Source organism: Carcharhinus amblyrhynchos, chromosome 7, assembly GCF_965287045.1.
Source record: "Carcharhinus amblyrhynchos chromosome 7, sCarAmb.v2.hapA, whole genome shotgun sequence".
NCBI lineage: Eukaryota > Metazoa > Chordata > Chondrichthyes > Carcharhiniformes > Carcharhinidae > Carcharhinus > Carcharhinus amblyrhynchos.
The window spans coordinates 5,891,237-5,918,288 of NC_137330.1; the positions used below are offsets into that span (position 1 = coordinate 5,891,237).

At 42.9% G+C, this 27,052-nt stretch overlaps 1 protein-coding gene and 1 non-coding gene across 4 annotated transcripts in view; one reads left to right on the forward strand and one right to left on the reverse strand.

Moving 5' to 3' along the window:
- Positions 1–13,495, forward strand: part of LOC145344747 (frizzled-3) — a 117,775-nt gene extending 104,280 nt beyond the window's left edge. For all 3 annotated transcript variants that reach the window (XM_080191860.1, XM_080191862.1, XM_080191861.1), the window contains 3 exons: positions 5,469–5,617; positions 8,972–9,205; positions 10,120–13,495. In XM_080191860.1, coding sequence (XP_080047986.1) covers positions 5,469–5,617; positions 8,972–9,205; positions 10,120–10,330 — 594 coding nt within the window. In that variant the 3' untranslated portion in view covers positions 10,331–13,495. The remainder of the gene's footprint in view (positions 1–5,468; positions 5,618–8,971; positions 9,206–10,119) is intronic.
- A 3,493-nt stretch (positions 13,496–16,988) lies between these two features.
- Positions 16,989–17,180, reverse strand: LOC145345809 (U2 spliceosomal RNA). The gene has a single exon (XR_013887188.1). It is a non-coding gene; the product is annotated as a U2 spliceosomal RNA (small nuclear RNA).
- Between the last annotated feature and the right edge of the window lie 9,872 nt (positions 17,181–27,052).

The following is a 27,052-nucleotide window of genomic DNA, read 5'->3' on the forward strand; positions in this document are numbered from 1 at the left end:
CATCCACTTTATTCCGAATGCTTCGTGCATTCAGATAAAGTGCCTTCATCCCAGCCTTCACCTGGACCCTATTTGCCAGAATGCCATCAACCATACTCACGCCCCCTACTCCCTTTATTATTGGGACATCCTCGGCCTCTTCCCTTACCTGTACCCTCTCCTTAATTTTAGACCCCGTAATGTCACCTACCCTCACACCCTCCCCCCCCAATTAGTTTAAAGCCCTGTCTACAGTCCTATTTACACGATTCGCCAGGACTCTGGTCCCAGCACGGTTCAGACCAACCCCATCCCGCCCGAACAGGTCCCACCTACCCCAATACTGATGCCAATGCCCCATAAATTCAAACCCATTCCTCCCACACCAATCCCTGAGCCACCCATTCACTTCCTTAATCTTATCAACCTTACGCCCGTCTGCACTCGGTTCAGGCAGTAGCCCAGAGATAACCACCTTGTCGGTTCTACTTTTTAATTCCATTCCCAGCTTTTCATACTCCCTCCCCAGATCCTCAGTTCGCATTTTGCCTACATCGTTGGCACCCACATGTACCACAACGACCGGAATCTCACCCTCCCACTCCAGGTTCCTCTGCAGCCCAGATGCGACATCCTGGACCCGAGCACCAGGCAGACAACACACTCTTCTGTGCACTTTGTCATTGTGACACAGGACAGTGTCAATACCCTTAACCACACTATCCCTAATTACTACGTTCCTTTTCCCTTTCTCTTTGCCTATGTCCTGCTGCATCACTGTACCGTGTGCAGTTTGCTCACCAACCTCACCTCCCTCGTTCTCGTCCAGACTGGAAGCAAGAACCTCAAACCTGTTATGCAGATTGAGAGGCTGAGGCATCTGGTCCCCACCCCCCTTCCTCCGCTCCCCACCCCCCCCTTCCTCCGCTCCCCACCCCCCCCTTCCTCCGCTCCCCACCCCCCCCTTCCTCCGCTCCCCACCCCCCCCTTCCTCCGCTCCCCACCCCCCCCTTCCTCCGCTCCCCACCCCCCCCTTCCTCCGCTCCCCACCCCCCCTTCCTCCGCTCCCCACCCCCCCCTTCCTCCGCTCCCCACCCCCCCCTTCCTCCGCTCCCCACCCCCCCCTTCCTCCGCTCCCCACCCCCCCCTTCCTCCGCTCCCCACCCCCCCCTTCCTCCGCTCCCCACCCCCCCCTTCCTCCGCTCAGCAGCCCCCTCTTGTTCCTGACCCTTAGAGTTAGCCAGTCTAGGGGGGGTGGATGTCACTTGCACCCCATTGACAATGGCACCCTCTCTCCCCCTGATGAGCCTCAGTGTCTGTAGCTCAGAGGCCAGCTCATCTACCTTGAGCTGAAGCTCCTCCAGCAACCTGCACTTACTGCAGACATGGTCACTGGGAAGGACCCTGGGGTCCACCAGTTCCCACATACAGAAACAACACATCACATGCCCCTCCATTATTCACTGTAGTAATATTGAAAATTTCCACACGAACTTACCTGGCCCTTTTTCCCCCAAGCCCTTTTGATCCTAAGCCCTAGTGGCTCACTCTGCTTCCCACTCACTAAAACAGTAAGAAATCTTACAACACCAGGTTAAAGTCCAACAGGTTTATTTGGCAGCGCAAGCTTTCGGAGTCTCAGGCTTCTTCATTAGGTAACTGAGGACTTGTGTTCTCAAACAGGTGGTATACAGACACAAACTCAATTTACAAATTAATGGTTGGAATGTGAGCCTTTACAGGTAATCAAGTCTTAAAGGTACAGACAATGTGAGTAGAGAGAGGGCCAAGCACAAGTTAAAGAGGTGTGTATTGTTTCCAACCAGGATAGTTAGTGAGATTTTGCAAGCCCAGGCAAGTCATGGGGGTTACAGATAGTGTGACATGAACCCAAGATCCCAGTTGAGACTGTCCTTGTGAGCGGAACTTGGCTTTCAGTTTCTGCTCAGTGACTCTGCGCTGTCGTGAAGGCTGCCTTGGAGAATGCTTGAACTTGGAGAACTCCTGACAATCACCAGGCAGAGTGTTCCCTTCCAATCGGGGAACACTTCAGTGGTCACAGGCATTCAGTCTCTGATCTGCGGGTAAGCATTCTCCAAGGTGGTCTTCAATACACGACAACACAGAATTGCTGAGCAGAAATTGATAGCCAAGTTCCATACACGATGAGGACAGCCTTAGCCGGGATTCTGGGTTCATGTCACACTATCTGTGACCCCCACAGTTTGCCTAAGCTTACAAAATCTCACTAACTGTCCTGTCTGGTGACAATACACATTTGTTTAACCTGTGCTTGGCCCTCTGTCTACTCACATTGTCTGTACCTTTAAGACTTGATTATCTGAAAAGACTTGCATTCCAACCATTATCATGTAAATTGAATTTGCGTCTGTATATGACCTGTTTGAGAACACAAGTCCTCACTCACCTCATGAAGGAGCCTGAGACTCTGAAAGCTAGTGCTGCCAAATAAACCTGTTGGGCTTTAATCTGGTGTTGTGAGACTTCTTACCTACTGGCAGTATCTGAAAGCATAGTATCTGAAATAACAGGCAGATTCCATCATAATAAGGATTATTATGATGGAATAATAAGCCAGGTTCTTGCTGCAAATTTGAGGTGATACTCAAGCAAGCGAAATGTGCTGGGAAGTGGAGAGCCTTGTGAAAGCTCAACTCCCTGTCTCACTAGGTATGGATCCTGCCTCTGTGGCACAGAATGTTGTTGTCTGGTACATCAAAGCCTTGAATTGTATGCTCTACACCATGAAGGTCAGGAATAATCAGAAACAATTACTCCCCACCTCCTTTACTCATGTGATCTCCTCAAAGGCATAAGCAGAAAAACATCCTCTGCTGCACACACCACCATTGATCCATCAGTGCCTGAACTACAGGATGAAATTCCCAGCACATTTAGCAGGTAGACATTGCAGTGACATGTATCTTTGAATCGCTCAGCAGATCAATGCCAGAGTGGAAGGTCCCATACCAGGTGATCTATAACACATTCTGATGTTGGAGAAATACAACAATTTATTCATTCATTGTACCCCTGAGAATTGAGATGTGTCTAACTTAATAAGGCACGTGAGGATTCTGTCAAGACACCCTATAGTATACCACAAATGGCTTGGATTGACCAATGATCTGATACCCTCACTGTGTTTCAGTTACCTTGATGAATCTTGTAGAGAAACACATGACCTGCTGCTCTATAGATAGTGCATTGGTCAGTCAGTACTTTGCATATCCAGTTCTCCGGTCATTGATTTGGCAAAAGAAAATTGTAGCTGGAATAACTATTCATGTATTTTTGGTGCTTTCTTCTTTCCCCTGTACACAACTTTTCACAACCTAAGTAAGTAGCCCCTTTCCAAACCTGTTGGGATGTCTGTTTGTAATTGGTCATTGGACAATGCATACGAATGTTGGCTATCCTCAGATACTGGGAGATCATGTGGAGAATTCAGTCGGGAAGCCAGTCAACATGGTTTTGTGGTTCAGCATGCACTGGAGCACTGTGCCTGTTTGGTATCTATAGAATAGAATCTCTACAGTGCAGAAGGAGGCCATTCAGCCAATTGAGTCTGCACCAACACTCCAAAAGAGCACTCTTTCTAGGCCCACTCCCTCGCCCTATCCTGTAGCCCCGCTAGTGGTCAATCCACCTAACTTGCGCATCTTTTGGACAGGTGCAATTTAGCATGGCCGGGTGAACCTGCTGTACTGCTCAGCTTACATGCTGGTTGTCCATCAATCTCAACATCACTTTCCTGTACTGTCCCATATCCCTTGCTGTCATTAATATCTAGAAGTCTACATGTCTTGAACATGCTCAAAACATCTTCTAACGTGAGCTCTGGGAAACAGGTGGACCACATAAAATGATGATTGTAGTCCATTGATGCATCTTGTGCTGAGTGGGTTAGGAAGCTGTTGTAACAAATAGCAGTTAATGTCCAGCAGCTGTCTTTGCTAGATGCTTTGGTGCTAATTATTGACAGGTTTGAATTACATCGTCTCCTGCTACATTTGAAAACACCTTTAAATCAAATGTGCATTGGGAATGCTTCACCTTTGTTCATCTTCCCTGTAGGCTTTTTAATAGAATTGATTACACATGGAGATTTGCATCATGAAGTATTATCTACAGTCTAATGAAGTATTCAGGATAAAAATATATTGCATACAGCTTCCTGGTTCTAGACACGAATACTTAGTGCCATCAGTTGTGTTTTGATGTGAGAGGAAGCCAAATGGCCAAGAATAATGTGAATGGAGTTTGCTTTTGTTGTGGGGCCTGGGATATTGTAACCATGTTTCTCCATAATTATTTTACCCTTTTTCACTGATGAAATTTTTTGCATTTGCTGAGGCAGCAGCCAGTTTTCAGCCCCCCATTAAATAGTTACAATAAATACTATAGCTGCAGAGGAATGATCTATCTGAGTGATTTGGGTAGAAGACTCCATTGCAATGAGTTCTAGAATTAATGGCGCAACTGGATGTTGGATCCACTTTAAATGTTCTTCAGACACTGCCATCAGGTAACTGGTTATTGAGTTCTTTGTTCCAGTAATTGCACAGTCAAAGCAGCCTCTGCTGTTAATGGCTAGAAGAGGAAACTTTTTTACAGAACCCCAACAGTGCAGAAGGAAGCCATTCAGTCCGTCGAGACTGCACTGACGAAGGTCCCATCCGGGCCCTATCCTTGTAACCCCATGTATTTAACCTGCTAATCCCCCTGACAATGGAGAATTTATCATGGCCAATCCACCTAAGTCTATTTTTGGACTTGTCCCCTAAGATTCTTTGGAGGCAAATGACTTTGCATTGACTTTATACACAAAGTCCTGAGTTACTGCTGAGGTCTCTAGAGACTTTATTCATTTATCCATCTCCTACGCCATGTGAATTTGGTAATAAATGTAATGAATAGAAGCCAACATTAATTATTGACGGCTGTACCTTTTCACTAATTTTAACAAAAACAGTTTAGAAAAAATATTTTATTTGTGCATTTTGCTGAAATTGGGGGACATTACACCCTACACTCCTTAAAGGTTCAAGTACATGTGCTAAGTGAGAGATAGGGAGGCACAATGTGCTGGTTAGGTGCATTCATCATGCTAAATTCTCACTCAGTATACTCAAACAGGTGTGAAGTGTGGCGACTAGGGGATTTTCACAGTAACTTCATTGCAGTGTTAATGTAATCCTACTTGTGACTAATAAATGAATTTTAACTTTGTTCAGAGGCCGGGATGTGGCGTTGTGTAGTAGGATGCAGCACGGTCGTGTATTGTGGAATGGGATGTGTAATAGTGTCCAGAATGGTAAAATGTAAATTAATGCACGAGTGTGAGCCTTAATTAGAATAAAATTATTCTATCCTCTGATTCCACAATATACCAACATGTATATTCTTAATCTTTAAAAAATGCCTCTTTAAAAATACCATGTCTCATTATTCCCGTCTCTCATCAGGTCACCCAAGTAAGCCGCCCCGATCTTATTCTCTTCCTCATGAAGTACCTGATGACTCTGGTTGTTGGAATTCCCTCTGTGTTCTGGGTTGGCAGCAAGAAGACCTGCTTTGAATGGGCCAGCTTCTTCCATGGGCGCAAGAAAAAAGAGTGAGTCTGCTTTTTGTGCTGCATTCCCTTGCACTCCTCATGCTGTACTCTTTCTGCACTACCTACCACACATTTGCACATTATTCTAGCTAGCTGTTCACTGTGAAACACTGCATCAGAGTCAGTGAGAGAAGAAAACACAGATGACCATAAATAAATAAATGTACATGTTTTGGGAGTTGGGGGATAGGAGGGTGAACTGGAAACCAAAAGAGAAAATGATAGAAAATCTCAGCAGGCCTGGCAGAATCTCGAAGGAAAGAAAAGAGCTGACGTTTTGAGTCCAGGTGACTCTCGTCAAAGCTGAACTGGGGAAGTTGGTGTTTTGACTTGTTTTTTTGGGGTGGGGGGGGTCTTGCTGCCTCATTTCTATAGCAGAGAGCCAGTTCCCACTCATGCCTAGGTATGTCTTGAGTTTCGCAGCCAGTTGGGGTGGTTAAGAGCACTGAAAATGTCTGAGTAAGTGGTGAGCAAGTGACATTCGTCTAACACACCTCCTTTTGTGATGGGAGTAATCCTAGTGATCTTGTGTGTCTTCAGTTTCAGTACAGGTCACTTCTGCTTTTATTCATTCATTGCATTGGTTGCTGTAGTTTTATGGTACAACCACATCTTAATTGGGTGTGACATTTCTGATCAGGACTGACCCAAGCCCATGAGAATTGTGAATTATGGTTAAAGCATGGGGCGGCACAGTGGGACAGTGGTTAGCACTGCTGCCTCACAGCTCCAGGAACCTGGGTTCGATTCCTGGCTTGGGTCACTGTCTGTGTGCAGTTTGCACATTCTCCCCGTGTCTGCATGGGTTTCCTCTGGGTGCTCCAATTTCCTCCCACAGTCCAAAGAAGTGCAAGTTAGGTGGATTGGCCATGCTAAATTGCCCATAGTGACTCAGGATGTGTAGATAGAGGGATTAGCAGGGTAAAGGTGTGGGGTTGTGGGATTAGGGCCTGGGATGGAATTGTTGTCAGTGCAGACTCGATGGGCCGAATGGCCTCCTGCACTGTAAAGTTTATATGATTCTATGTTGCTTATACTCAGGCGCCGTGAGGCAGCAATGCTAACCACTGTGCCATTGTGTCGCTATATCATAAAGTTCCTAATTTGAAACATGGCAGTGATAACTTTGAATGGGGACCCTTTGTAGTCCTCAATTGCAGCAAGATTTATTTACTCCTGTACTCACCCTGGAACACGTAAATATCAAGGACACCTATGGCAGACTCCTATTTATTGTTAACAGCTCAGCCTTCAACACTATTATTCCCACGAAACTCATCTCCAAACTCCATGGCCTGGGCTTCGGCACTTCCTTCTGTGACTGGATCCTAAACTTCCCAACTCACAGACCAGCATCCATAAGGATAGGCAACAACACCTCCTCCACAATCATCCTCAACACCGGTGCCCAACAAGGCTGTGTCCTCAGCCCCCTACTATACTCCTTATACTCCTATGACTGTGTGGCCAAATTCCCCTCCAATTCAATTTTCAAGTTTGCGGATGACAGCACCATAGTGGGTCAGATCTCAAACAATGACGAGACAGAGTATAGGAATGAGATAGAGAATCTGGAGAACTGGTGTGGCAACAATAATCTCTCCCTCAGTGTCAACAAAACAGGAGATTGTAATCGACTTCAAGATGTGTAAAGGAGAACATGCCTCTGTCTACATCAACGGGGACAAAGTAGAAAGGGTCAAGAGCTTCAAGTTTTTAGGTAATCAGATCACCAAAATCCTGTCCTAGTTCCCCCATGCCAACACTATAGTTAAGAAAGCTCACCAATGCCTCTGCTTTCTCAGAAGACTAAGGAAATTTGGCATGTCAGCTGTGACTCTCACTAACTTTTGCAGCTGCACCGTAAAAAGCATTCTTTCTAGTTATATCACAGCTTGGTGTGGCTCCTGCTCTACCCAAGACCAAAAGAAATTACAAAATGTTGTAAATGTAGCCCCAGCCTCCCATCCATTGACTCCGTCCACACTTCCCGCTGCCTCGGCAAAGTAGCCAGCATAATTAAGGACCCCACGCACCCTGAACATTCTCTCTTCCACCTTCTTCCATTAGGAAAAAAATGTAAAAGTCTGAGGTCATGTACCAACTGACTCAAGAACAGTTTTTTCCCTGCTGCTATCAGACTTTTGAATGGACCTACCTGATATTAAGTTGATCTTTCTCTGCACCCTAGCTATTACTATAATACTATATTCTGTACCCTCTTGTTTCCTTCTCTATGAATAGTGTACTTTGACTGTACAGCACCCAACAAACAATACTTTTCACTGTATGTTAATACATGGGACAATAATAAATTAAATCAAAAAGGAGTAAGCTAATCTTCACTTTGAGCCTGCTCCACCATTCAATATGATCACAGCTGATCCTCGATCTGAACACCATACTCCACACTCCACATGCCCCTTGACACAAATCTATTTCCTCCTTAAATATATTCAGTGATTTGGCCTCAACAACCTTCTGCGGTAGAGAATTCCACAGGTTCATCGCCTTCTCAGTGAAAAAGCTTCTCCTCTCTCCTAGATGGCCAACCCCATATGCTGAGACTGATCCCTTGCTCTAGAATGCCCTCCCGTCCTCCGCTGCAGCCAGAGGAAACAACATTCCTGCATCTAGTCTGTCCTGTCCTGTCAGAATAGTATTTATTTTAATTGGATCCCCTCTCATTCTTCTAAATTCCAGTAAATACAGGCCCAGTTGACCCAATTTCTGCTCCTATGACAATCCCGCCATCCCAGGGTCCAGTCTGATGGACTTCATTCCACTCCCTCTATGGTCAGCTTATTTTTCCTCGCGTAAGGCAACCAAACTGTACACAATACTCCAGGTGTGTTCTCACCAAATCTCTCATCAGTTGCAGCAAGATTTCTTTACTCCTGTACTCAAATCCTCTTGGAATTAGGGACCTAGTTCGATTCCCAGCTTGAGTCGCTGTCTGTGTAGAGTCTGCACATTTTCCCTGTGTCTGTGTGAGTTTCTCCAGGTGCTCCGATTTCCTCCCACAGTCCAAAGTGGGATGGATCCAGATGGATCAGCCATGCTGAATTGTCCTGTAATGTCAGGGGGACTTGTTGGGTAAATGCATGGGGATATGGGGATGGAGCCTGGGTGGGATTAAGGTCAGTGCAGACTTGATGGGCCGAATGACCTTCTTCTGCACTGTAGGATTCTATAAACGCTAACATCTATGTGGTAACTTAATCAGAAACCAGTGTTTAGTAAAAGTTCTTTTGGGAATGGGCGATAATGGAAATCTAATAGTTTCCCTGAAATCTGTCTTCCTGATAACTGCGTTCTACAATTGATCCCAACTTCCTGCCTTTCTCCTTTCAGCTCTGTAAATGAGAGCCGCCAGGTATTGCAAGAACCTGAGTTTGCGCAGTCACTGCTGAGAGACCCCAACACTCCAATCATCCGCAAATCCCGAGGCACCTCCACACAAGGCACATCCACTCACGCCTCCTCACAGCAGCTCGCCATTATGGACGACCAGAGGAGCAAGGCCGGCAGTGTCCACAGTAAACTCAGCAGTTACCATGGGAGCCTACACAGGTCACGGGATGGAAGGTGAGCAAAAAAAAACCACAGCAAATCAAACGTCAGAGAGGCTTTTGTAAAATGAAGTATCAGATAGAACTGCACTTTTCAGTCTGTATTATGGCATTAAATAACTAATGTTGTATTTCACTTTAGTTAAACCAGATTTGAGTTTTGATATTTGGGTACAAAGGTTAAGAAGAAGGTGGTCAGGTGAGGGAAGATCGTCTTGTGGATGAGTTGATCACACTTTACTGTTGTGATAACAGGCACAAGTAACAGCTGAACAGCAGAGATGTGAATGCTTCCTGTCAGCATCGTTTTAGAGAGAAGGGGCCACAGCTCTGAGGTTGAGAGTGGACAAGATGCAGAGTCACAGACAAATGGCAGGATTTTCCAGCTGGTCGCACCAGTGGTAGAGGGTGCAGCCAACAGTGAACAGTGATGAGACCAGAAGATCTCACCACCAGCCAATGGTGGGTTGCCTGCACCACCACAAATCGTGGCAGGGGAGGTGGGGAGAATCCCACCAGATGTATCTGAAAAGTAGAACTGAAAAGTAGCAGAACACCTGCAAAGTGTAACACCTGGTCAACTGAAATGGTTAAAGTGTGTTGCTGATACCCCCAACATGGCAGGTTTAATCCCTGTACTGGCCACTGAAGTTTCTCTGTCTTGTGGCTTGCCTGTGTGCTGCAGAATGGAAGAATGGGAAATGGTGCAGCATGATGTGCAGGAAGCGTATTAGTTGAGTTTTTTTTTACAGAAACAATCATTGTGTCCAAAAGCTCATGCTGTATTTCTGAGTCTCCACTGTCAATGAGAAGACTAGCAGGGGAACACCTTAGTTTATGGTCTGAACCCTTTCCAGTCTGTGATGTTTTATAATTACTAACCTGCTGCCAAGTGATGCTGAATGAAAATTTGACCTTTTTTTTAATCAGATACACACCATGCAGCTTCAGAGGTCTGGATGAGCGGTTGGTGCATGGTAGTCTGCCAAGGCTCAACGACCAGTCTCGGCAAAGCAGCTTACACCGCCTGAACGATCAGTCCCGGCAAAGCAGTGTCAGGGATCTGACTAATCCAGCTACTCACATCACTCATGGTACCAGCATGAACCGGGTCATCGAAGAAGACTGCACAAGTGCCTAAACAAAGCCTTTCATCCAAGACACAGTGCAGGGGCATATGCTTTAATAGAAGATAGGTAAAGCCACAGCCATTTACAAAGCATTTGCAAGAGGCAGCTCATTTACTGACGCACTGTGATAGGTCAATAACTAACACATACTCGCTCTGGTTAACTGCAATCTGAACCAATGCCACTGATGCTGCCAAGGAGGTTTAAATGGTTGCTGACACAAATGTGGTTGAAGTCTTCTTTGGTTACCACATCGTGTTGTTCCAATGTGAAGGCAAAGGAGAAGGAAGCTCAAAGCTGAGTTTGGCCTCTCATTCCTCACACTCTGCTGTTGGCTGTGGTTTCTCTGTAAAACTGACAGAGTAAGGAAGTTTGGATTCCTCTACAAAGCTGATGATGAATCTGAGTTGACAACCTCTTTTTTAATAACATTACTGTGACACCTTTAATTGAAGATATACGTTTCTCTATGAAAACACTGTACTCCTGTCTACACCTTGGTCAAAAGGATGGTTATTTGGAACTATTCATAAGTTTGTGGCAGATTTGACAAGGACATTAATAAAAAACCTGTTAATTTTCAGGACTCCCATCTCTACCAGATTAAATCCTGTTACTAGAAACATGACATAAAAGTCATGATCAAGTGATGTGTAAAGTGTAGAATATGTTGCGTTAACTTGAAATGAGGTAGGTTTTGTAGAGGGGCTGATGGAAAGTTTTTGTTATTTGTGTCAGGACATTGCGAAGCTACCTCACGGTGGCCCTTCTAATATCTGTCCGATCAGACAAGTAGCAGACAAGGCAGCGAAATTGACTGTTTAGTCTATCACTGATGCATGTCTGCTTTGGTTGAATAGTTCATTGCTGAAAAGGGCTGGATGTCAGAGGGAATTGTGGCCTGAAGTATTTAAATACTGGCCTTGCCAGTGATGTTCACATGTCATGAAAGAACAAAAAGAAAAGCTGGGGAGAATTATACTGGACTGGGGTTTGACTTGCATTATTTCACTGCGCTCACCTCAATGATATGTTATACCAGGTACAAAGGGAGCTTAATGGCTCCAGAGTGGCAATGCCCGTCTCCTACTCCAACTCAAAAAAAGTAACTTGGTCAAATAGATTCTACTGTTGCTGGAAACTACACCATAAACTCTCTGTTTGTCCATTTGTTGCTTTTACAACAAAAATTGTTCCTTGCTGATATTTTTTAGCACCTATCCAATAAATTTTCAATACACTTCACCTGAAATGAACTGATACAGGAATTTAAAAAGTGAAATTGCCCTGTAATGACCTCTCCTGCTGACTGTATATCCAAACCTCAGTCCAAATAGGTGCTTTCAAACATTTGCCAGTATTTTCACAAAGGTCTTTGCTTTGTGATTACATACCACATGAATTCTGTTCCAAAAATATTCACAAGTAATCCACTGATTGCAAAGGGCAATGAAGGCTGTAAGACATGAAAATTTGATCACCGGTATGCTCTGTAGTGGTGCCTCTGAGCTAGAAGGGAATGGGTTCAGGTCCCATTCCAGAGTTCTGAAGGCAGGACCTAGGCCGACACAGGTATGTCAGTACCGAGAGGGTGCATAAGAATGCCATCTTTCTAAGAAATGCCATGTGTTCCCCCTCAGATGGATTGGAAGAAATCCCACAGCACTATTTCAATATTTCCTCCACAACCAACATCACCAATGTTTCTCGTCGTTACCGAATTGATGTTTGTTAATCTTGCATGTTTAAATTGACTACTGCATTTCCTATATTATAACAGTGATTACGTTTCAATACTTGAGTGGCTGTGAGCGTTCCAGCATATCCTGAGGTTGTAAAAGATATTGCACCAAGTTCATTCTCTCTAAGCAATCTGATTAGCTTAATGGAAATGTCTCACGCTAAATGATAACACAGGTTTAATAATGTCATCCCTTTGTGACTTAGGTTGGATTGTAGTGTGTCTCACACATGCAGTTATTGTGGAATCATTGGTTAGAGCAACAAAGGAGGCCATTTGGCCCAGCTTGTCCACACTGGCTCTCTGTAACAGCTACTCACTAGTTCCGCTCCCTATTCTGGTCACTGTAGATTTGCAATTTTTTCTCTTCAGATAATTATCCAATTCCCCTTTTGAAAATCATGATTGTATCTGCCTCCATCACACTTTCAGAAATGCACCTTACCAATGACAGCATTAAAAGATTTTTCCTCCTGTTGCCTCTGATTCTTTTGCCAGTCATTTTAAATCTTCATTGCAGTGATAGCCTAGTTGTGGCACTAATAAATAAACAAAAAATTAAATCTGTTTTCTATTTCTCTACCCTGCTGCAAACAAGAAGTTTCTTGTTGTTTGTTCTGTCCACAACCCTCATGATTGTGAGTCCAACCTCCTCTCAACCTTGTCTCCAGAAGAACAGCCCCAACTTTGCCAACCTAGCCACATAACTAAAGTCTTACATTCTCAGATCTGTTCTCACCAATGCTTTCATATTTTCATTGAACTGTAGTGCCCAGAATTGTCCACAGTATACTAATTGAGACTGAACCACTGTTTTCCAAAGATAACCTGTTTGTTTTTGTAACCATTAATGTAGCCCAGGGTACTGTATGCTTTATTTTTTTCTCAATTTGCTGTGTCACATTGTGATACACCCCAGCCCCCCTGTTCCTGTAGCGACTGTAAAATTGTACTTTTCCTCACTCTTCCTACCATACAATTTTTTCAATCCTCTCCCACACCGCTGTATATAAGGTGGATTGGAAGATTATGGCTAGTGCCTCCACAATTTATGTCTTGCTTCCCTTGGCATTCTTTGTATACATCTGATCCAGTCCTGATGACTTACTCACTTTAAATACAACCAACCTGTCAAATATCTCCTTTTTTATCAATGTTTAGCTTATCCAGTGTCTGAACTATCTCCTCATTCACTGATTCACAGCATCTTTGTCCATGGTGATTGCAGAGTCATCAATTATTTCCTCAACTATGCCCTCTGTCTCCATGTGTAAATTTTCTTTTTACCCCCTAATTAGTCTGACTCTTTTTGCAATCCTTTTTCTGTTTATATGCTGAAAAATTAATGGATTCTCTTGTCACTTCTGAACTTTCTATTTCAGCATGCTTCTCACTTGTATTATCAAATTGACATCTGTTGCTTGCCCCAGCCTACCCCCCCCCCCCCCCCCTCATTTTTCCCCATTTTTCTGCTTCATCTTGCCCTCTCACCACCCAGGGGCAACCAGCTTTGTCTGCCCTTCTTTCCCATTTATGGAGATGCACCTTGACTGTATGTAAACTATCTCCTCTTTAATGAGAACAAAGAACTGTAGAGCGCAGGAACAGACCCTTCGGCCCACCAAGTCTGTGCTGACACTGTGGCGTCTGATATTTTCTTGCCTTATGTGGTCCATATCCCTCTATTCCCTGCCCATTCATGTATCTATCCAGGTGCTTCTTGAACATTGTTATAAAACCTGCTTTCACCATCTCCTCTGGCAGCGAGTCCCAGGCATTCACTACTCCGTGTGAAAAATTTTCCCCTTAGATCTCTTTTTAAACTTCCCCCTCTCACTTTCAACCTGTGCTCCCGAGTAATTGACCCTTCAACCTTGGGAAAAAGACACTGACTATCCACTCTATCCAAACCTGTCATAATCTTGTAAGTCTCTATCAGGTCCTCCCCTCATCCTCCAATGCTCCAGTGAAAACAATCCAGGTTTGTTCAACCTTTCTTCATAGTTCATATCGTCCAAACCAGGCAATGTCCTGGTTTTGCACCCTTTCCAAGGTTTCAACATCTTTCCAGTAGTGTGGTGATCAGAATTGTAAACAGTACCACAAATGTGGCCTAACCAAAGTCTTGTACAGCTGCAACTTGATTTTCTAATTCTTATACTCAATGCCCGACCGATGAAGACCAGCATGCCATATGCCGTTTTGATCACCATGTACATCTAAGTTGCCACCTTCAGGAGACTGTGGATCTGCAGTCCTAGATCCCTCTGTATGCTAATATTTCTCTAAGGGCACTCCCATTTACTGTATACTTTCCTTCTGCTGCAGACCTTCCAAATTGCATCATCTCACATTTTCCACGTTAAATTCCATCTGCCATATTTCGGCCCAGGTCTCCAGCTGATTTATATCCTGCTATATCCTCTGACAATTTTCCTCGCTATCCACTGCTCCCCCCAATTTTTGTATCATCTGTGAATTTACTAATCAGAACATTTTCCTCCAAATCATTTTATTTATTTATATATATATAAAACAACAGAAGCCCCAACATTGATCCTTGTCACAGATTTCCAGTTAGAAAAATACCCTTCCACTGCTATTCTCTGCTTTCTATGCCCAAGCCAGTTTTGTATCCATTTTAGCAGCTCGTCACTTCCTCAAAGAACTCAATCTAGTTCGTGAGACACGACCTCCCCTTCAAAAAAACCATGCTGCCTATTGCTAATAAGCCTATTCTCTTCCAGATGGAGGAGGGAACCGAGTGTAGGGTGTCGAAATTTGCTGATGACACCAAGATTGGTGGAACGGCAAATTGTGCGGAGGGTGTGGAGAGTCTACAGAAGGATCTAGGTAGGCTGGGCGAATGGGCCAGGAAATGGCAAATGGAATTTAATGTTGGCAAGTGCGAGGTGGTCCACTTTGGTAGGAATAATGGTAGGAAGGATTATTACTTATGTGGCGAAAAACTGCAGCAGACGACGGTGCAGAGGGACCTTGGGGTCCTTGTGCATGAGTCGCAAAAACCCAGCTTGCAGGTGCAGCAGGTGGTCAGGAAGGCGAATGGGATGCTGGCCTTCATAGCGAGGGGGATTGAATATAAAAGTAGGGAGGTCTTGCTTGTGGCTGTATAGGGCATTGGTGAGGCCGCAGCTGGAGTACTGTGTGCAGTTTTGGGCACCGTACTTACGCAAGGATATTTTGGCCTTGGAGGGAGTGCAGAGGAGGTTTACTAGGCTGATACCGGAGTTGAGGGGGTTGAGCTATGAGGAGAGGCTGAATAAACTAGGCTTGTACTCGTTAGAGTTTAGAAGAATGAGGGGAGATCTCATTGAGACGTATAAGATGATGAATGGGATGGATAGGATAGAGGTGGAGAGACTCTTCCCGCTCAGAAAGGATAGTAGGACTAGGGGGCACAGCCTCAAGATAAAGGGGGAGCAGTTTAGAACGGAGTTGAGGAACTTCTTCACTCAAAGGGTGGTGAATCTCTGGAATTCTCTGCCCGTTGAAGTGGTGGAGGCTACCTCGCTAAATATTTTTAAGACGCTGGTTGATGGGTTTTTGATAAGAGAGGGGATTAAGGGTTATGGGGAGAGGGCGGGAATGTGGAACTGAGCCACGACAGATGAGCCATGATCTTATTGAATGGCGGGGCAGGCTCGAAGGGCTAGATGGCCTACTCCTGCTCCTGTTTCTTATGTTCTTATGTCAGTATATCCTATCCCCAAGAATCTGCTCCAATAATTTCCTCACCACTAATGTAAGGCTCACAGGCCTGTAATTTCCCGGATTGTCTCTTGCCCTCCTTAAACAGAGGAAAAATGTTAGTTACTCTCCAATCCTCTGGTACCTTCCCTGCACTGAAAGAGCATACGAAGATTTCTTCCTCGCCCCTCAGTCTTCTGGGATATACCCTATCTGGCTCTGAGGGTTTACCCACTTTAATGTTTTTCAAAACCTCCTCCCTTTTTATCTCAACATGTCCTAGAATGTCAACATCTTCCTCTCTACACTCACCATTGACCACACCCTTCTCCTTTGTGAATACTGATGCAAAGTACTCATTAAGAACCTCACCCATACCATCTGGCTCCACATACAAATTTCCTCCACTACCCTTGAGTGGGCCTACCCTTGAGTGGGCCTACGCTTTCCTTAGCTATCCTCTTCCTCCTTACATACACATAAAAAGCCTTTGGATTCTCCTTAATCCTGCCTACCAAAACATTTCATGGCCCTTTTTGGTCTCCTAACTCCCTGTTTAAGCTCTTTCCTGCTATCTTTGTATTCCTTGAGCCTTATCCATTTTCATTTTCCTGAAATTTATGCACGCCTCTGTCTTTTTCACTAAACTCACAATCTCTCGTCATCCAGACTTCCCCAATCTTGCCATCTTTATCCTTCATTTTTACAGGGACATGCTTGTCCTGAATTGTTAATAAATTTTTTTATTCTTTATTCCAATTCAATCCAATCAAATCAAATCCAATTCAGAGTCCCAACAAGTTGAGACATTCCCGATCCAAGCTGATAAGTCAGGTTTCTCACCTCCTGTCTTGTGCTTGATCTATACGATCCAAGCTGATTGGAGTAGGTGTAGCTCCTTATCCAAGGCTTGATCATATTTGCATCTTAGCCAAAAGGCCAAGATGCTGCTTTAAAAAATTGCTTCAAATGAAGCTGAAATGTAACCTAATGACTTCAACCAAGTGCAGCATGTCGATACTACACTTGATCTTAGCCAAAAGGCCGTTATCCAAACAGCTCCTGAGCCCCAAGTACACGGAACTTTCTTAAAATTTTTTTTTAAACTTTATTCCAATCCAATCAAGTCAAATTAAAGCCAATTCATAGTCCCAACAAGTTGGGACATTCCCGATCCAAGCTGACAAGAAGGCTCTCACCTCCTGTCTTGGGCTTGATCTACATGATCCAAGATGATTGGAGTAGGTGTAGCTCTGCCTCCAAGGCTTGATCTAATTTGCATCTTAGCCAAAAGGCCGAGATACCGCTTTAAAAAATTGCTTCAAATGAAGCTGAAATGTAACCTAATGACTTCAACCAAGTGCAGCACGTCGATACTACACTTGATCTTAGCCAAGAGGCCGAGAAGCAAGGAACTTTTTTTAAACTTTATTCCAATCCAATCAAGTCAAATTAAAGCCAATCCTCTTTAAAAAATTGCTTCAAATGAAGCTGAAATGTAACCTGATGACTTCAACCAAGCACAGCATGTTGATACTATTCTTGATCTTAGCCAAAAGGCCGAGAAGCAAAAGAGGAACTTTTAAAAGACTCCTACATATCAGATGTGGATTTACCTTCAAACAGCTGCCTCCAGTCTACATTCCCTAGCTCCTGCCTAATACTGTCATAGTTGGCCCTCTCCCAGTTTAGTATTTTCACTCTATGACTACTTCTAGCCCTTTCTATAAATATCTTGAAACTTATAAAATTGGTAGTTTTAGTAATTGCCACAACATCATAGTTCCATGTAGTAATCTAAGCTTTAAATTCATCCATCGTACCCATCATAGTCGTGTTAAAGCAAACACAATTCAGATCATTTGTCCTGTCCTGTTTTGTATTTTATTTCTCTCCCTGTATTTTATTTCTCCTAGCCTTACTGGACCCATTCACTGAGTTCCCCACAGTCTCTGTACTGTGGCCCTGTTTGGTTTTTGTCTTTGGTTTCTCTGTCTTCCACTTTTCCCCTTACTGTGCTTTGTTTCTGTTCCTACTTTACTTCCCTCTGACTTCCTGCATCGATTCCCACCCCCTTGCCACATTAGTTTAAACCCTCCCCAACAGCACTAGCAAACACTTACCCTAGGACATTGGTTACAGTCTTGTCCAGTTACAGACTGTTCAGTTTGTACTGGTACCACTTGCCCTAGAACCGGTTTCAATGTCCCAGGAATTTGAATCCCTCCCTCTTGTCCATTGTTGAATTATAGTTTTACCTGAGAATCTGATTCCCATTTATCTGGGCCAAATCTCTCTCACCCAATGAATAATTTCTACTCTGGGATTGCTCCTTTTATCCTTTACCATTGTTAACCTAAACTCTAAACCACTATGATCACTACTCCCTAAATGTACCCCTGCTGACAGTTAATCGATGTTACCCCTGAACTTCCCAGAACCAGGCTCCACAATGTCTTCTTTCTCAGTGGAAACATACTGATGTAGAGAATCCTTTTGAACATATTTAGAAACTCTTCCTTTTCTCTTCTATTCCTATCCTATTCTATATTATAATAAATTCTCATCAAAACAATATTGCTTTTGCAATTCCTGTAATTTCTTTGCCATTTTGCTCTTCTATGCTTTTTCCAGTAATTGGCCTATGGAATATAACCAGTAGTGCAATGGCTTGTGTTATATGGACATCGCTCCCCCCCGCCCCTCTACTTTAATACATTTTCATTTTTTACAATTTGTATCCATGAATATTTAATAACCAGTCAGCCATACCCTTTTTTCAGCCATAATTATTCTCTATTGTTGCCATATTCCTCCCCTTTTCTATCTACATCACCTACATGCACCATGACTGCTTGCATCCTCTCCCCTTGGAGTCCTTGTAGCCACTCAGAGTGAGATGTGCTCCTGCACTACATGCCTAGTCCTCTTGGACTGTCTGGTCTCACATTCTCTATCTGACTGTAAATCCTGAATCTGGAAGGGACAATGTCCAGAAAGGTGCTATCCACGTGGTACATTGCAAGACACAAGCTGCTGCTGGAGCTCTAGCTGATTACACCTCTGTACACAAAGCATCCCATCCCCTTGCCTTTTTCAGTCTCCCTGTGATGCTAGGATGAGGTGTGGTTCATTTGACAATAGGGAGTGCATCACTTTTAATTGATTAATTGGTGCAACTTACATTTTCAAGAAAATATCCAAAATAAAGATTTAAACAAGAGGTTTCAAACTATTTTCTGGTATATTCTGGAAAGAGTAAGTCCAAAAATTTGAGACTGAATGGTTTAATAGATTTTTCTTTTTGTAAAGTATTACGAACCTACTCCATACACGGTGAAACTGTTCATTGAAATGTTCTCTACATTCATTGGTTTACTGCAGCTCACACACCTGATCCTTCTTATGGTGCAATTGCTAAATATCCATTTAGTGTTGATTAAATTTATTGCATCTGCCTTTATCTCCCCATTTATCAACAGCATTATCCTCAAAATCTTCACTGGCCTCCAGAGATTGTGTTCTTCATGACCAAGTATTTCTAAAGCTGCCCTATAATTTGATCTTTTCTGATCTCCTGAGCAGAATAAAATAAAAAGTAATCCTGTCTCACAACACTTTATCAACACTTTTCGATTGCAGTATTTCTACTTTATTGACATTACTATGTGTCATATTCCTCTGTACATTTCCCTTGTTCCTGCAAAGTTCAACAGATGCTCTCCGATATACTCCTTTGATTGCTTAGACTCAATGCTTTGAAATCAATATTCTTTGCAGTCTCCTATTTCCCAGTGTCTTGGGAACTTCTTTGCTCTCTATAACTTTGTCTGTCGATCTTTAGACTTTGCAAGCCCAAACTTTGCTTTGTCCAATCATTACTCTCCCCTATTAGATTGTAGCTCTCTTTCAGCCTTTATGGTGACCTTGGTTAATAATTTTAAATTTAAAATAAAGTCTTCCGTATTATGAATGGTATATAGCAAAGAATAACCTCAAAGGAAGAGGGGCTAATGAATTCCATCCTATTCACGCCACACCCCCCACACATACACCCCTCTCTCACTCTCTCACACACACACACACACACATACACACACACAAAGGTAACACTTGATCTGAATCCTAATAAGTGAAAGCATGTTACAAGATGTGTAAACAGGAAGGTATTGTAGGGGACTGAATACAGTTTCAATGTCACAACTTTGTAAAGGATCAGCATTGTCAAGTGAAGCCAATGAAGATTGAGAAAATGTAATTTCTTTTATTGTAAACTTTGTAATTTAACATTGTTCTGGGCCAAGTGTAATGGCTCCACTCGAATTGATTTATGTGAAGCACTGAAACAGGTGGTTGCATTTTTCACACCGTCACTTGGTGCTGTTGTCACTGATTAATTGTTGACTGGGGGTGAAAGCAGTGGCTGTGCTGAGTTCTACCCTTTTGTAACTCAGCAGCTCTAATTGGAAGCCACTGAGTGAATTGAGTGCATCTAAATTGCCCCTAGACTGATTCAGTAGCAGTGAAGAATTGTTTGTTTTTTTAAAATCAGAAGTCACAAACCTGATGCCCTTTACTGCTGTGCTCAATCTCCCACTTTGTGCAGTTAGCACATCTGGCCACAAGACTTCTGTCATTTCAGGAACAGATGTGTGACAGCGTAGCTATGCTAAAACTAAACTGCTGGCCTGATCGCCCAGTCTCAATCAAATCACAGTGCTGGGTTTTTGAGAACCATTGTCTTTGCCGTCAGAAGCAATCCCGTGGAAGAAAGGGAACACCAGTTGGGCTGCGTATCCAAAACTAAAATGGCAAAAGAGAAAAACTTGTAACTTGCACTTGCCCCCCATAAAGAACTTTTTTGTTTACATTAGAATTGTGTTCAAACGTTTAGTTTCATTACGTCTCTTTTCAGTTTTAGCACTTTAACTGTGATTTGTATAGATGTTGAGATGTGGGTAGTTGTAAATTAGACTTTTTGAGAATAGTAGATTTTTAATAAAATAATAAAATCATTGTTTCTTTTGTATTGTGTGATTGCAATCATTTATCAGTTTCTTTTAGCTGCATTTTAATTTTTAATCTCATCTTGTCATAGTGTTTGATTTTTGTACACAGGTTAACACTTCAGAACAATGTCTTAAAATGCAGTTTTTTTTAAAAACTGCATTTATTTTGAGAACTTATTTTGTGTTTCAGAAGTTGATTTGTGCCAAATTAATTTGCCAAAATTGCCATAGAGGCTGAAGAGACTTCCATTTTTGTGCTGTTAGTCCTGGTATATAAAAAAACATTCTGTTGCATGAGAAGTGGCTAGATTTTTAATGACGGACTGAGTTTATAATTACTGTTAAACACCCTCACTGGCCTGAATGAGAAATTTTATATTTAGTGACTGTCATAGATATTAAGAAATCACACATTTTAATATTTTCTAAAGATTTGTTTGAAATTTTAACAAGAATTCGAAGTAGACCAAGCCTGATCAGCCTGCTCCACCATTCAACGTGATCAAGCCAGATCTTGGATTTCAACTCCAGTAAGGGGCCAAACAATCTAACCAGCACATCTTTGGAGAGTGGAAGGAAACTGGAGCACCAGAGGAAACCCAACAAACATGGAGAGACTGTGCAAACTCCACTACAGGCCTGAGGCTAAAATTGAACCTGGGTTCCTGGTGCTGTGTAGCGGCAGTGCTAACCACTATACCACCGTGCCGCCCTTTTCTAAGTGTATTGTTAAGATTTCCTTAACTCCAACATTTTTGCAACAACAATATATTCTGTCACTGGGTTCTGATTTAAGGGGTGTAAAAGAGTCTATGTTGACACTGGCATTGAAACTACCACACTTTCCAATAATTGACAGCCAGAGGGCTAGATTTCTGAAGATAAGAGTGCAGCCACATAATCACAATGACGTTCATCAGTGTCTTGCTTTCTGGTCACAGCCCCTCTGGAATGCCTGGGAAGCATGCATATTCACCACAATTGTACTGCGGGGCTTTTGAGGGCTAAATCATGAAATCAAGTTGCACAAACTTGGCTTGTGTCCCTTGAGCATAGAAGGCTGAGGAATGGGTTAATTGAAGTTTTAATGATTACAGTAGGGTTGATAGGGAAAAACTATTCCTGCTGGAGGAATCAAAAACAATTGGATCTCATTTTAAAATTAGAGCTAGGCCATCCAGGGAATGAACGCTGAAAATATTTCTTCACACAAAGGTTGGTGAAAATCTGGAACTCTTTCCCTCGTAAGTTTATGGATGCCAAGGTTCAGTTTAAGCTTTCAGATGGATTGTACTTTGTTGGGCAATGTTATCATACGATATGGATCAAAAATAGGTATACATGTTGAGGCGCACATATCAGACATCCAATTAATTGGTGGAACAGGCTTAACGTTGCAATCATGCAGACTACAACACCCTTTCCACCTTTAGTAACAGCCATATTTTAAATTGCTTAAGATACTTAGTTTTGTACTAAATATAGATACCAGGAAATATCGTTCTTCCTCCAGGAAAGATTGTCAGAAGTCAAGCTAGGACTGAAGCTTCAGCTCCAGCTCCAGATCTTTTTAGTCTAGGAATCCAGTGGCCTGAGTTCTGTGGTTCTCATTCAATTATTGGGGAAGGGCTGGGGCTCCATTTGTCCATTTTGTTATTAAAAAGCTATGCACTATTGTAAATCAGCGAGATAATGTTTCTTGAGTTCTGCCAAAGATTATTTTTAACAGTTTATTAGACAATACAAAGGAATTCCCTCATTGTACATCTGGATGGTGCAGCTAAGACCAAAGTTTGCTGTGGACCAAATTCTGGGTGTGACTATCCCGCTCTGGTTTAGTTATTTAGAAACACTGCCATCTATTGGTTCAATGTGGCAACCTCAATTGACACACAGATATCTTAGCAAAGGACAACTGTAAAAGGATTAGCGTCTTGGGTGGATAATCTTGGTTCCATCACAATGAGAGGATGTCATTTCAGCCCCTCAGGTTCTGCTCTTGTCTGTCCCCAGAACAATTTATCCAATGGGACATCTTGAAGGAAACCCACCACAGAAGAAAATTGAGGTAATAAACTTTTACTTCTGTCAAATTTTGACCTTGGCCTTTTTTGCCTGCAAGATCACTGCAGTTCATGTTGAATTAATCTCTAGTGAACTGTCCCCTCTATGTGCAACATACATACAAGTTGCTTCACTGCCACAGTTTTCAGAGGTCCACAACCTTGTCTACTTCTGTGTACTACAATGCAGATAAATAGACCTGATACTCAAGCATGTCTGAATTACAGATACTTTCGGTCCATGACACAATTGCTACTGAATTCAGTGAGACATTAGTCCCAGTTAGGGGGTGACTGATGGGAATGCCCCATAACCCACCTGTCCTAAACATGCATTGAGGGTTCCAGAAAGGACTATTGTTACTCCAAGGATTGCTTATGATATCACAGAATCATGTCTGCACCAGCTCTGGAAATGAGCAATTCACCTGATGTTCTGCAGATTCTTCCATTTCACACAAGTTGGATTTCCTTTTTGATTGCCTTGATGAAACCTGCTGTAAAGCAATGGATTCCAGCCATTAACCACTCTTTGTGTGAAAATATTTTCCCCATACAAAAGCACTGAAGAAGCACCATCACTTTATTTTGTGCTTAGTGCCAACAGCTTGGATACTTACATAACTCAAATCATTGGAGGCTAGTACAAAGTCAGAATTTGCATGTGTTAAGTCACTGGGTATACATGGAATGCAGCCAGGCCAGTCTATATGCCAGTTCCTTGGAGGGCAATGTGGCCAGTAAGTACTGCTGCAGAAATATACAGATGAGGACATCGAATGGTGCAACCAACAGAAGGTTGCTGACCAAAATGCTTGGTGCACTAGCAGGTCTGACAGACAACATTCTGTATGATGAAGGAATGTGAGAGACTTCAGCCTCATTCTTGATCAGAGGCAAGTAAGGCAGTAAAAATTATATTTTCATATTTTGTACTGTGAAAAGATGTCAATAACTTTCCAACATTAACAATTTTTCTTTTAAAATTCCCTTTCATGTAAGCAGACACCATATTTGCAATTGGAGTAACTTCTTCTAACAAGACAAGCTTTTGAAAGCTTTCAAGACTGGTGGAATAAAATGAAATGACAAGGTTGACAAAATTAAGGGAGAAGGTGGTTAGAAATGGCATATCGTGGAGAGGTGAGCAAAGTAATTGCCAGGAAATAGTTAGCTCGGATGAATGTTCATGTGTGTGTTAGTGACTGAATGGATTTCATAAGAAATAGGAGCAGGAGTAGGCCATCTAGCCCTTTGAGCCTGCCCTGCTATTCAATAAGATCATGGCTGATCTGAAGTGGATCAGTTCCACTTTCCTGCTTTCTCCCCATAACCCTTAATTCCCCTGTCTATCAGAAACCCATCTACCTGTGACTTAAATATATTTAGTGAGGTAGCCTCCACCACTTCAACAGGCAGAGAATTCCAGAGATTCACCACCCTTTGAGTGAAGAAGTTTCTCCTCAACTCCGATCTAAACTGCCCCCCCTTATCTTGAGGCTGTGCCCTCTAGTCCTGCTATTCTTTCTAAGCGGGAAGAATCTCTCTACCTCTACCCTATCCATCCCCTTCATTATCTTATACGTCTCTATAAGATCCCCCCTCATCCTTCTAAACTCCAACAAGTACAGACCCAGTCTATTTAGTCTCTCTTTATAGGCCAACCCCCTCATCTCCGGTATCAGCCTAGTGAGCCTCCTCTGCACTCCCTCCAAGGTCAATATATCCTTCCGCAAGTGCGGCAACCAAAACTGCACAGTACTCCAGCTTCAGCCTCACCAGTACCCTGTACGGTTGCAGCAAGACCTCCCTACTTTTATATTCTATCCCCTTCGCTATAAAGGCCAACATTCCATTCACCTTCTTGATCACCTGCTGCACCTGCCGACTGGGTTTTTGCAATTTGTGCACAAGGACCCCCAGATCCCTCTGCACTGTAGCATGTTGCAGCTTTTCGCTTTTTAAATACTACTCCCTCCTACTATTATTTCTGCCAAAGTGGATAACCTCACGCTTGCTAACATTATACTCCATCTGCCAGGTCCTCACTCACTCACTCACTCAGCCTATCCAGATCTCTCTTAAAGGATTCAACTGCAAGTTTCAGGTGATACTTGACATTGCTATGACAGTATTGTCTAGGTTTAATTTTAGGTTGTGGATTATGTACAAAACCAAACAAAAAGTTCAAATGTGAATTGGAAATCCTCTTCTGAGAGTTACTAACATAAAAACTTCATCTGGCAGTAAGGAAACCACTCCCAGTTCAGGGTATCAAGTGTAGCAGCACTCATTAATTAATCCTTCTACTAAATACTCAAACAGATCATAGAATCATTGAATCCCCAAGTGCAGAAGGAGGCCATTTAACCCGTCAATCTGCACCAACCACAATACCACAGGCCCTATACCCATAACCCCTTGCATTTACCCTAGCTAGTCCCCCTGAATCTAAGGGGCAATTTACCATGGCCAATCCACCTAACCTGCACTCTTTGGACTATGGGAGGAAACCAGAGCTCTGGAAGGAAGCCCATGCAGACATGGGGAGAATGTGCAAATTCCACACAGTGACCTGAGACCGGAATTGAACCTGGGTCCCTGGCACTGTGAAGCAGCAGTGCTAAATCACAGTGCCACCACACCCTAAATAAATCTCCCATCATTTGTTAGAGTTCACAGTCAATGGCTTTTTCCTGCTCTCTACTCCTCCTTTAACATAATCATAAGACCTACCTCCTTGACCATGTTTTCAATTGTCAGTCCTGATATCTCATTCTTTGGCTCTGATTCAAATATTGGTAAATGGAATTTTGTCCTTCGTTGCTAGAGCAGTGGAGTTTAAAAACAGGGAGGTTAAGATTCTGGTGAGGCCACACCTGGGGCACTCTAAAGTTTTGGTCTCCTTATTTGAGAAAAGATGTACTAGCACTGGATGGGGTGCAGAGAAGAGTCACTAGATTAACTCTGGAGTTGAGAGTGTTGGTTTATGAGGACAGATTGAGTAGATTGGGATTATACTCATTGGATTTCAGAAGAATGAGGCGACATCTTATAGAAACATATGAAGATAAGAAAGAAGCAGGGAAGTTGTTTTCACTGGTGGGTGAAACTAGAATCGGGGGCACAGCCTTAAAATAAGAGAGCAGATTTAGAATGGAGTTGAGGAGGAACTTCTTCCATCTGAAGGATTGTGAGTCTGTGGAATTCCCTGCCCAATGAAACAGTTGAACATATAACATAGAACATTACAGTGAAATAGTTGAGGCTATCTCATTGAATGTTTTTAAGGCAAGGTTGGATAAATTTTTGAACAGTAAAGGAATTAAGAGTTATGTTGAGCAGGTGGGTAAGTGGAGCTGAGTTCACAAAAAGATCAGCCATGATCTTATTGAATGGCAGAGGAGGCTCAAGGGAGCAGATGGCCTACTCCTGCTCCTAGTCCTTATGTTCTTGTGTAACATTCCTGAAGCACTTTGGGACATCTTGCTGTGTTAAAAACATTGTTTCAATGTATAAGTGAACTTGTACATTTAACTATTTTTAAGAGTGGAAAATCTTTAAAAGAAAATCGAGTGTTGAAGGCCTAATAAACAAACACTGCTCACTCCCTGAGTTGTATATTGGAAGGGATCAGTTGGTTCACCAAGCATTGCCTTTGAATAACAAGGATAGTGTAACAGCTCAGGTAGATCAGGTCACTCCTTACTAATAGCTGGGACCTTGTGCCAAAATGACAAAAGAACAGATCCAGCAGCTCAAAACTGGGCATCCAAGAGGCACTGTAGGCTATCAGCAGCAACAGAATTATACTCAACATAATCTGTAATCTCGTGGCCAGCATATCCCCCGATCTACCATTACCACCAACCTAGGGGATCAACCCTGGATCAATGAAGAGTGCAGAAGGACATGCCAAGAATAACACCAGGACTCACCTAAAAATGAGGTGTCAACTGGCGAAACTACAGCACAGGACTACTTGAATACTAATCAACATAGCAGCAAGTAATAGACAGAGCTAAGAGATCCCACAAAAAACAGATCACACTTAAGCTCTGCAGTCCTGCCATATCCAGTAGAGAACGAACGGTGGTGGACAGTAAACAACTCACTGGAGAAGGAGGCTCCACAAAAATCCCCATCCTCAATGATGGAGGAGCCCAGCACATCAGTGCAAAAGGTAAAGCTAAAGTATTTGCAATAATCTTC